The 11581-nt window shown below is 35.9% G+C and overlaps 1 protein-coding gene across 2 annotated transcripts; it reads left to right on the top strand.

Annotated features, from left to right (window-relative positions):
* Positions 1 to 174: 174 nt before the first annotated feature.
* abcg8 (ATP-binding cassette, sub-family G (WHITE), member 8) lies at positions 175 to 10796 on the top strand. Of its 2 annotated transcripts, XM_024296634.2 has the most exons (13): positions 175 to 316; positions 565 to 666; positions 1079 to 1226; positions 1307 to 1545; positions 1633 to 1765; positions 5510 to 5779; positions 5846 to 5999; positions 6069 to 6167; positions 6234 to 6433; positions 9535 to 9611; positions 9691 to 9958; positions 10037 to 10164; positions 10237 to 10796. In XM_024296634.2, exons 1-13 carry the CDS (start codon positions 272 to 274, stop codon positions 10372 to 10374), a joined length of 2001 nt encoding a protein of 666 aa, XP_024152402.1. In that variant the 5' UTR covers positions 175 to 271; the 3' UTR covers positions 10375 to 10796. The 2 variants fall into 2 exon arrangements, with proteins under 2 accessions (XP_024152402.1, XP_024152401.1); XM_024296633.2 differs by having other exon boundaries at positions 5510 to 5999.
* Positions 10797 to 11581: the final 785 nt, after the last annotated feature.

The raw sequence follows: 11581 nt of genomic DNA, 5'->3' as shown, positions 1-11581 counted from the left end.
AGTGCAAAACCGCTGGTTCTTCTGAGAACAATAAAAACATGGAAACAGGGGCTGTTATCTGGGAGAACTTTGACCTGAGGTTACATAAAGATAAAAAGCTGTGCAGAGCTGCAGCCTTTCAGTCATGGAACAGCAGGCGAAGAGCTGAGACGATGCAAACCGGGAGGTTTTAATGCAAAATCTTTCATTCAGAAGAGAAGATCCTCAGCTGGTCTGAGTTTGAATCAGAAACATTGATCCTCCGAGAGCCTGAGAGGAGCAGAACAGAATCATGGATTCAGAAATGAGCAGCAACTATGAAAACAGGAGCTTCATGGTGAGACGGAATCATGTTTTTTATTCTCTATTAGAAGAATATTTTTATTTTAAATGAGTTTTCCTGTAATTAAAGCATCTAATCTTTCATTAAGTTCAGGTAATAAAAAACTTTCAGCAAATATTAGCTAATTTAATTAAAGTGAAACTCTTCTATAACATCTGATGCATTTTATAAACCACTTAGTTTGAACATCGATATAAACGAAAAGATGTGAATTCTCGCCAAACTTTTTGGTGCTTTCACAGCTCCAAGACAGAGAGCTGTTCTCCTCCGAAGAAGACAGCAGTCTCTACTTCACCTACAGCGGGCGCTGCAACGAGCTGGAAGTCAACAACCTGCACTATGAGGTAACTTTTGGGGAAAGTCTTCACGCTCAGCATCCACCTGCTTCTGTTACCTCAAGTCTAAGGGGGAAAAACAAACAAAAATGAGACCAGAACAAAAACCAGACACAAAAAGGAACAGTTTATTAAAACAAAGAAATTATCCTGAAAAGCAAAAACTGTTAAAACAAAAGAAATTAGACGAACATAAAATAAGTCAGGGAGATTTCTAACCCAGCCAAACTCTCTAAAGAAAACAAATAAACAAAGCCCACAAACTAAGACTACCAACTCCAAACTAAAATAACAAAATCCAGCAGTTTAAGACTACTGAGGACAAAGAGAGTGAAACAAACTAGAACTAAACCAGCTAACTCAGATTGGCCACACCTCCCTGGTGAGCTGAAGGACGTAACCGCTTTCCTGTTGTTCTCAGGTGGACACGGCCGCTCAGATCCCCTGGTATGAGAAGCTGGCCGAGTTCAAGCTCCCGTGGGAGGTGGAGGGAAACAAACAAATGGCCATCAACAACCTCACCCTGCGAGTGCGCAGCGGCCAGATGCTGGCGGTCATCGGCAGCTCAGGTGGAGCGTCAAGGTCACGGCTGTTCGGACGCCTTATTTAAAAAACAAAATCAACTTTTCATGGTCATCTGTTTGTCCAGGATGTGGAAAAACGTCTCTGCTGGACATCATCACCTGCAGGGGGGAAGGCGGGAAAATGACCTCGGGCGAGGTGCTGATAAACGGGAAGCCCAACACGCCTCAGCTGGTGAAGAAAAGCATCGCCCACGTGCGACAAGACGACCGACTTCTTCCTCACCTGACCGTCAGAGAGACTCTCAGCTTTGTGGCTAAACTCAGGCTCCCCACCCACTTCACTCAGGGTCAGAGGGACCAGAGGGTAAGGCCGGAACCAGATCTCCAGGATCCCCGCGAGTCTGAACACGAGAGGGAACGGGTGTGACGGCCGGCTGGTGTTGGGTTTCAGGTGGACGACGTCATCGCAGAGCTGCGGCTGCGACAGTGCGCCCACACCAGGGTGGGCAACGACTATGTGAGGGGGGTGTCTGGAGGGGAGCGCCGGAGGGTCAGCATCGCTGTGCAGCTTCTGTGGAATCCCGGTGAGTTCCAGTCCGCTTCAGACCCGCAGTCGCACATATGAGACGAACCACGTCGGCTTCAAAATAACCTGAATTTGGAATCAATTTAAAAGAAAAACATGAAGGATTTTTAATCTTTGTGGTATTTGTTCTCCAGGAAGCATTTTGTCATGACACAAAAGCAGGCTGTTCTTTAGATTTATAAATACTTCATTTATTGAGTGGTTTGTATACAAAATCAAATTGTATGACAGAAAGGTCAACATTTTATGAGAAAATGCCATAAAATTAAAATAAATCAAAATTATACGATAAAAAAAATCAAAACAGGACAAAAAAGTCAAAATTATTACAAAAATAATTTTAAAATTATGAGGAAAAAAACGTTTTCAAAACTTTCTGAGGTAAACTTGTAAAATTATGAGAAAAAAAATCGTAGTTGTATAATAAAAAATGTAAAACATTATGAGAGAAAAGTCCGAATTTTTATAAGATTAGTTTTAAAATTGTACGAAAATAGGGAATGTTTTTAATATGATAAAGTTGAAAAATGTTTTTTAAAAAAAGGTCCAAATTTTATGAGAAGAAAGTCATGAAATTATAAGGAAAAAAATCAAAATTGTATGATTTAAAAAAAGAATCAAAACATTATGAGAAAAATGTCAAAATTTCTACAAGAATAGTTTTAAAATCATGAGGAAAAAATGTTTTTACAAGAATAAAGTTGTAAAATGTTAAAAAAGGTCACATTTTTATGAGAAGAAAGTCATGAAATTTTGAGAAAATTAGAAAAGAATTAAAACATTACGAGAAAAGTCTAATTTTTTACAAGAATAGTTTTAAAATTATGAGGAAAAAAATATTTTTACAAGAATAAAGTTGTAAAATGTAAAAAAAAGTCAAGAATTTTATGAGCAGAAATTGGTTACATTATAAGGAAAACAATTCAAATTGTATGATAAAAAAATCTAAACATTCTGAGAAAAAAAGTCCACCTTTTTACAAGAAAAGTTTTAAAATTGTGACAAAAAAGGAAGTTTTTTTACAAGAATAAAGTTGTAAAATGTTGAAAAAGGTCCTAATTTTATAAGAAGAAAATTGTAAATTTATGGGAAAAAAAATAAAAATTGTATGATAAAAGAAATAAAAACATTATGATAAAAAAAGTCAATTCTTTTACAAGAATAATTTTAAAATTATGAGGGAAGAAATGGAAAGTTTTTACAAGAATAAAGATGTAAAATGTTTAAAAAAAGGTAAAAAAAGAAGAAAGTTGTGAAATGATTAAAAACAATCAAAATTGTATATGAATAAAGTCACACTATTATGAGAAAAAAGTCCTAAAATACCAGAACTTACAATGTTTTAGTGTCAAAATATTATTATTATTACTAAAAATGAATGTCAAATTAATTTACTGGATGTTCTCTAAGATCCCTGATAGAAATTTAGACTTTTTTCTGAACTAAATATTTTTGTTTTGCTTCTCTTCAAGAATAATAAGCAATCCCATAATCCCAATTGTAATTTTTTAAGTTCAGTTTAAAAAAAAAACACCAAATCACAGCAACAAACCAAAAACACACCAGACTGAGATCAATTATTATTCTTTGGTTCTAATGTTGCACAGTTCTGACAAAATCTTTAACATACTGGTGCACCACTTTTCTCCTTCAGAATCTGCTAGAATTATCGGTTAACAATTGATACATTGCAGTAAATCAAGGGATATGAACACTAGAGCTCCGGTGTTAAAGTGTTAAGAGACCAGCAGATGATTTAGAAAGATCTTTGGTTTGATTCTCCATGAGAAAAACCCTTCTTTTAAAATAGAAGACTCAGGAATTAGTGACCGTCTGCCGGAATCAAGAAGAACAATCCTGGAACATGAGCTGTTAAGATGAACATATGGCTGCATTTATGAGATACGAAGGAATTTAAAACCCTGGAACGTCTGATGCAGAAATTCTGTTAAATGAACCATTTTTCTGATAAAAATCTGATCACAAAAATCTGGTGAAACAGCAGAATTTACAGTGCTTTTTTGCTGCGTTTCATTTTTCGGAGTTTCTGTACAGTTCTGTTAACGTTCGGACTTTGACTGGGTCATTGCAACATGTGGAGTGTTATCTAGAGACGAGGGTCCACTTGAAATTCTGAGTGGAGCTTCAGCCGTCAGACAAGCGTTATGTTTGAGTCTGCAAACGTTCAGTGATCAGGCGGGTGTGTCTGGTTCTGTGGCTGAAGAAAAGACTCCAAAAACCCATTCTTTATGGTGCTGGACAGCCAGGGGCGAACTTACCTTTAGGGAAAGTTGGCGATCGCCTGGGGTCCTCAACAGCTTGGGGGCAGCAAGATGAATACTAAATAAAAATGACTGATTTCTACATCCATTATTGACTAACAATGTTAAAAAACACCCAAATCACTGAAATGGCAGAAGACTGTGAAAGTGTTTGAAAGTGTTGGAATATTCCAGCAACAACAAAGCTAACAAAGACTTCAAAGAGAAAGAAAATAAATGTGTTGCTGCTCCGAAAGTGCAGAAGGACAAAACCGGAAAAGAACGACAGAATTATAAGGAGAAAAGTGCAAATTTAATGAGGAAAAAGTTGTAAAAATTATGAGTAAAAGGTCAATTTGTTTTTAAATAATATTGTAAAATAATGAGAAAAAAAATCAAAATTGTTCTAGAAGAATAAATTCATAAAATGATGAAAAATAATTTAAAAACAATCAGATTTGTCTGAGAATAAAGTTGTAGAATTATGACGGATAAAGGGAAAATTTTATCGGAATAAAGTTGTTAAATTCTGAAAAAAGCCAAAATTTTACAAGATAAAAGTTATAAAATTAAGAGAAAAATTCAAAATTAAAAAAATAATAATGTTGTAAAATTAAAGTAGTAATATCATGAAAAAAAATTCTAAGTTGTAAAATTGTGAGGAAAAAAGGACAATTTTATGGGATTAAAGTTGTAAAATTATGGATGGGAAAAAAGTCAAACATTTTTAAGAAAATAAATTTATAAAATTATGAAAAAAAGGGAAAAATTTTATGAGAAGAGTCATTAAGTTCTGGGGAAAAAAGTCCAAGTTTAACAAGAATGTAGTTGTAAAATTTTGAGGAAAAAAAGCAAAAATTGAATGAGAATAATGTCAGTAAATTATGGGGGTGTAAGAATTTTAAGTGAATAAAGTTGAAAGTTTATGGGAGTAAAGTTTTAAAATATTTAAGAAAATAGGGAAAAAAATACAAGAACGAAATTGTAAAGTCATATTTTAAAAAGTCAAAATTTTATAAGAATAAAGTCGTAAAATGATGAAAAAAAGTCAACATTTAACAAGACTAAAGTTGTACATTTATGAGAAGAAACTGGAAATTTTATGAGACTAAAGGCATTAAATTCTGGGGAAAGAAGTCAAACTTTTACCAGAATAAAGTCGTAAAGTTGTGAGAAAAAGCATCATATTTTATATGCAAAAGGTGATTTTTTTTCTTTTACTTTAGTGTTTTTGTTTCTTTTGTAAAACCTGACTAAAATAATAAATTGCCCTCAATCTGCTAAGTCCTCCTCAGCCTAAGTCTGATCAGGATTGTCCTGTTGGTCTTCTTCTGCTTGTGGAGTCGGTTGTCCAAACGTGAAGAAATGTTCTCCAGGGTTCATAGTTCAATACTAACTGAAATAAGGACTGAATTCAAACTTCTCAAACAGAAAGTTGTGCTTGTTGTCCCGGGTGTTGACCGGTCCTTTTCCTCCTGCAGGAATCTTAATCCTGGACGAGCCCACCTCCGGTTTGGACAGCTTCACCGCCCACAACCTGGTGATCACGCTGTCCCGCCTTGCCCGGGGAAACCGGCTGGTCCTGCTGTCGGTGCACCAGCCCCGCTCAGACATCTTCCAGCTCTTCGACCTGGTGGTGCTGCTGTCTTCGGGTTCGGCCGCCTACTTTGGGGCGGCGCAGGACATGGTGTCCTACTTCACCTCGCTGGGACACCCGTGCCCCCGTTACTGCAACCCGTCCGACTTCTACGGTGAGGCTGGATCCTGTCTGCTGGTGTGTTCGCTCACATCCCTTCATTGTGTTGCGTTGTGTGCAGTGGATCTGATCAGCATAGACCGGCGCAGTCCAGAGACAGAGGCCGAGTGTTTGCAGCGAGCCAGACTTCTGTCTGAGCAGTTCGCAGAGAAGGTCAGAGACACGGAGGACCACATGTGGAAGTCAGCTGAGGCCAGCTCATCACAGACCGACAGGTAGATCTCTCATGACTTTATGGTCTGTTTATCTGACCGTCTGTAACAGCTCGAGCTTTTCTCCACAAGTCCACATCAGCAGAGGAAGAGGCAGGAAGAGCTCATCAACATCTCCAAGGACAGGAACAAACTACCCGGTGGACTGCACCAGTTCAAAGTCCTCATCAGGTGAGAAAACCCGACTAAAGCAAAACTAAAGCAGGTAACTCCCCCTCACCGTCTGCTCTGTTTCAGGCGTCAGCTCTACAACGACTACAGAGACCTGGTCACCCTGCTGGTGCACGGCCTCGAGGCCCTCCTCATGTCGCTGCTGGTCGGGTTTTTGTACTACGGCGCCGGAGACGAGCGGCTGAGCATTCAGGACACGGTGGCGCTCCTCTACATGATCGTGGCTCTCACGCCGTTTGCTGTGGTGCTGGACGTCATAGCAAAATGTGAGCAAAATCAGAGTATAGATCAAATTTAAAACTGAAAACTGGACCGGCCTTAAGGGTTTTCTCTTAGAATTCAGAATAGAAGCTTTATGAATCCTGAAAGAAATCTAAGAGCAGCCGGCTGCTTGTAATCACCACATGAATATTGAAAAAAACAAAAGAATAAAAACCTAAAAAAAATAAAAATTATAGTAAATCCATAAAATATTCAGAAATCAAAGCCTAAACCATAAAACCTTAAAAAATTAAATTCTGTGTTTGGATCAAATGCAAGCCTTAACTTAATGGGCTTTTTAATAACAAAAAAAACTATTTTCTTTTGATTAAAATGTGTGAGCTTTAAACTGAAAAAAAGGCATTACATTTTACCATTCTGCAGTAAAACCTATACAAATAGTAGAAAACATCGTGCAAAATATGCAAGTTTTTAAGAATTTTATAAAACTCTATAATCAAACACTATAAGAGTGAATGTGTTTAGCAGAAAAAGTTGATTTATTTTTCCTTTTTTGGGTTTTGTCTGTAATTTTTGTTTAAATGAAAACAAAAAACCCTAAACATGATTAAAAATTGTTACTATAAGTCAAAATTAAAAGCAATTATGGCTAAAATCACATTTTTTTTTTTGTGGACACAGAGCTTTTAGATTATTAACGTTCAAATCAGACAATCTTGTCATGAAAACAAATAAATTCAGACATAAAACTCCTGAAAAAGTAAAACTAGAAAAATTGCATTGTCTGCGATAATCCTAGAGTGAATGCTTTTTGCTGAATGTGGTCACTGAATATGCTGAAGCTTTTTGCTGAAGATGCTGAAAAAAATTTACTGTAATTGTTGAAGGGATTTGATGAAAATACTAAAGCTATTTGCATAATGTTAAAGTTGCTAAAGGACTTAAAGTTGCAGAACGTCAAAAGAGTGCACAAAGAATTGAAGAATTTCTTAAACAATTGATAAAATAGCTTAAAATAATAAAATGCCTAAAAGGTATAAACATGGATATAGTAAAAAACCTCCTTAGATGGCAAATTTGCCAAAAAAGCTAGCACGTCGCTAAAATACTAGCTTAACTCAGAATTAGCGCCAAATTAACTGAAACCATTAGCATTTTGCAAAAAATATTAGCTAAACTCAAATTTAGCCTTAAAACCTCAACAACATGAATTATCTGAACATGCTGAGTTTAAATACCAAACTTGCAGAAAGTGCACAAATATTTAGAGAAAATTTGCAAAATATGAGTAAAATTTAAATATTTGCATAAGTAAAAGTAAAAGCATGAATGTCCTGAGCATGCTGGATGCTTTTAATTTCATAAATTAGAACAAATTCCTGTTCATTTTCACTGGGGCGGAGAATCGTTTAAATTGCATAAAATCTTAAAAACCGCAAAATGTACGAATACCAAAAGCACATGCAGGAAAGTCCTTTACAAGTTCAACGGGAAGTGTGATTCAGTTTTTACAAATCAGAAAACGTACAGTAGAATACATAAAGATTAATAAAGAGAAAGTTATTACCTGTGATAACGCTACTGTGAATGCTTTTTGCTGGAAGATGCTGAAGGGATTTGCTGAAAATGCAAAAGATATTTGCAAAATGTGAAATTCACTAAAAAATGGAAAATTTCATTAAAGAACTACGAAAGAGCGGTGAAGTTGACCTAAATTTCTGAACAATTGTAGTATAATTGCTTAAAAATCCCTGATACCTGCCAATTTGTTCCTTAAATATGAGCTAAACTCCAAATTGGCCTAAAAAAACCTCAGCAGATGCCAAAGTAGGAAAAAAAAGAAAAAAAACTAGTTCATGCCTTAAATACTTGCTAAAAGCTAGCCAAAAGCGTTAGCATGTTGCTAAAATAGAAGCTAAACTCTAAATTAGCCTAAAAAACAGTAGATAGGAAATTAGAAATAGACATTAGCATGTTGCTAAAATATTAGCTAAACTCCAAAAACCTTAGTAGAGGAAAAATTAGCCAAGAAAGCTAGCTCGTTACTTACATACTAGCTAAACTCTAAAATAGCCTAAAATCCTCAGTAAACTAAATTAGCCAAAAACGTTAGCCTGTTGCTAAAATAGAAGCTAAACTCTCAATTAGCCTTAAAAACAGTAGATAAGAAATTAGCAAAAGACATTAGCATGTTGCTAAAATATTAGCTAAACTCCAAAGAACCTTAGTAGATGAAATATTAGCCAAGAAAGCTAGCTCATTACTTAAATACTAGCTAAACTCTAAAATAGCCTAAAATTAGCCAAAAACGCTAAAACAGAAGCTACACTCTAAATTAGCCCCCCAAAACCCCAGTAGATAACAAATTAGTCAAAAACGTTAGCATATTGCTAAAATATTAGCTAAACTCCAATTTATTTTGTGAACATTATTATAAAAGATGAAAACATAGCCCATGGATATATTTAAAGGTTTGTTGCTTATCTGGTTAAAATACTGAATTTGAAGTCTTTCTTATTCATTTGGAGCATATTTTATTTACTCAATATTTCAAAAACTATAAAGTTTATGAATACCAAAAATACAAGCAGTAATGATCTGAACAAGCTGAATGTTTTGATACCAAGATCGCTGAAATCGCTCAAAATTGTGATTTTATGTGCCAAAAAACATAAACACAGAAAAGAGCAGGAGAATCACTATAGTGTGAATGCTTAGAAGTTTTCACACAAAAACAACATTTGAACACTTTATAATAACATGCGGCTGTAAAAAAAGTTATGGGAACAAACAAAACATAAAAACCTTTTATGGGCGATTCCACCAAAAGCTAATCATTTCTTTTCCTGGCTTTTTATTGTGAGTTAAACTTGAGTAATAATGTCATAAAAATGATATTTTGTAGTAGAACTCTGCACATGAATTATTGAATTTTTAAATAATATTTTATAAAGGCATCTAAAACACAATTCCCACAATCAGTGGACTCAAAATTCAACCTAAATGTCCAAAATAAAAGTTAAAATGCACATTTTTGTGGTGAATTGATGCTTTATGATGCGTTTTTCCAGGTGCTGACTGAATGTTTAACCAGTTTATGTGTTGGACTGTAACCTGTCAGCAGACTGATCGTTGCTCCCTGCAGGTCACACAGAGAGGGCCATGCTCTTCCATGAGCTGGAGGACGGCATGTACTCGGTCACCTCTTACTTCTTTGCTAAGGTAGTGCGCTGCTGTGAAGCTCCAGCAGGGGTCAGTGTTGCTCCATGCAGAGTCCTTCACTTTCCTCCTCCTGGTTCAGGTGCTGGGGGAGCTGCCAGAACACTGTGTGTTCACCTTAGTCTACGGGCTGCCCATATACTGGCTGGCGGGCCTGAACGAGGCCCCGGATCGCTTCCTGCTCAACTTCTTGATGGTGTGGCTGATGGTGTACTGCAGCCGGTCCATGGCGCTGTTCGTGGCTGCAGCCCTGCCCACCCTGCAGATCTCTGCCTTCATGGGCAACTCCCTGTTCACCGTCTTCTACCTGACTGGTGGTTTTGTCATTAGCCTGGAGAACATGTGGCTGGGTGAGGGTCATTCCTCATTTGCTCAGGAACTAAAACTAAATCAGAAGAAGTCATACTATGTGTGCTTCCACTCCACAGTGGCCTCCTGGCTTTCCTACGCCTCATTCATGCGCTGGGGCTTTGAGGGGATGCTGCAGCTGCAGTTTAAAGACAATAAATACCCCGTCACTATTGGAAACTTCACCTTTGAAATCGATGGCATACAAGTCAGTTTTAAAAAGCACTTTTTAAAAATTATTTTTGATGCTTAGGTGCTAAATGTCCACGTTCTCCTGCAGGTGGTGGAAGTCCTGAACATGAACCAGTATCCTCTGTACTCCTGCTACCTGGTCCTGCTGGCGGTCTGTCTGGCCTTCATGGGGCTCTATTACCTGTGCCTTAAATTCATCAAACAGAAGTCGAGTCAGGACTGGTGACACTCCTCCAGCTTCAGCACTTATTAAAACAAAAAAACTCTCCAAAGACAAAAAAACAGAAGCTTGTTTTCCTGTGGATGGAATGACCCTATTCGACTGGCTCGAATCTCTTGATTTTACTGTTCAGTTTATACCATTTTACTGTGTAGAAATCCTTAAATTAGTAAACAAATGTTTTATTTTTTATAAGATATTTTAATGTTTTTGCATAGTAAATTTAGATTAAAAAAAGAACAATTCAAAATTTTCTGATTTGTAGAATTTAACTGCAGTACCTCTTTCTGCCGCCGGGTGGCACCAAAGCACTGCAATGATGATTTTTATCCTCATTTCCTTTGTTGTTTCACAATTATGTTTTGCTTGTTTTGGGTTGAATCTGAACTTTTTCAGCACTAAAAAAATAAAAGCTTCATGAAAGAAAATTTTATAAGTGTTTTCTTTTTTTATGAAAAGACATAAATGACCTTTGCCAATAAAAAAAATTGAAGAAGATAGCAATTTTCTGTCCAATTTTTAAAATATTTGTAAATTAAGGTCCAGTATTATATGTTTTATTGTCACTATTTTATGTATGACGACCTTGGGTTCCAAGAAAGGTGTCAAACAAGTAATGTTAATTAAAATTATTAAAGTTTACTATTTTTTTTGTTTATAAAAGTGTCAAAAATAACTTTTTTGAAGAGATATAAAATGGTTTCCATAATTTAAAAACTTTTAAAATAAAGGTGTCAATTAACTCGGTTTAATTTGAATTTTTAAGCAAATTTCTTGATTAAAAAAAATATAAACCTTCATTTAGTTTAAATGAGTTAACATGTCTGAATTTTATCAGGTACCTGAACTTTTTCAAGGGAAGTTTGTATTTAATCTTCAATAATTATGACTATTTTATACATTAACAAACACTGCTATATTTTTTTAAAGTAGAATACGGCAGTCATTTTGAACTTCCAACTCACCAAAGTGGCAATCGTCAAAAATATATAATTTTGCAACAAAACAATGTATTTTTTGGTCCAAATGTGGTTCTGACTTGTGTTTGGGGTCCTCACTTTGCTGCTGGATGAACGTCTAAAGAGCCACAAACACGCAGATCTTTGGACAAACAATCAGAACAAGCAGAACCATCATAACTCCACCCACACCCATTTATAATCACCTGAAAAATGCTTTCACCTTATAATTCTAAAGTTAATTATAGTTTTGT

Source organism: Oryzias melastigma, linkage group LG15 (assembly GCF_002922805.2).
Source record: "Oryzias melastigma strain HK-1 linkage group LG15, ASM292280v2, whole genome shotgun sequence".
NCBI lineage: Eukaryota > Metazoa > Chordata > Actinopteri > Beloniformes > Adrianichthyidae > Oryzias > Oryzias melastigma.
This window is presented reverse-complemented; position numbering and strand designations above follow the sequence as displayed.

Bases quoted from the DNA above. Each gene is read 5' to 3' on its own strand.
- abcg8 (XM_024296633.2), top strand. From the start codon at position 272: ATGGATTCAGAAATGAGCAGCAACTATGAAAACAGGAGCTTCATG. The intron at 6,000-6,068 runs GTAGATCTCTCA...TTTCTCCACAAG, and splicing joins AGCTCATCACAGACCGACAG to TCCACATCAGCAGAGGAAGA. The intron at 6,434-9,534 runs GTGAGCAAAATC...TGCTCCCTGCAG, and splicing joins GCTGGACGTCATAGCAAAAT to GTCACACAGAGAGGGCCATG.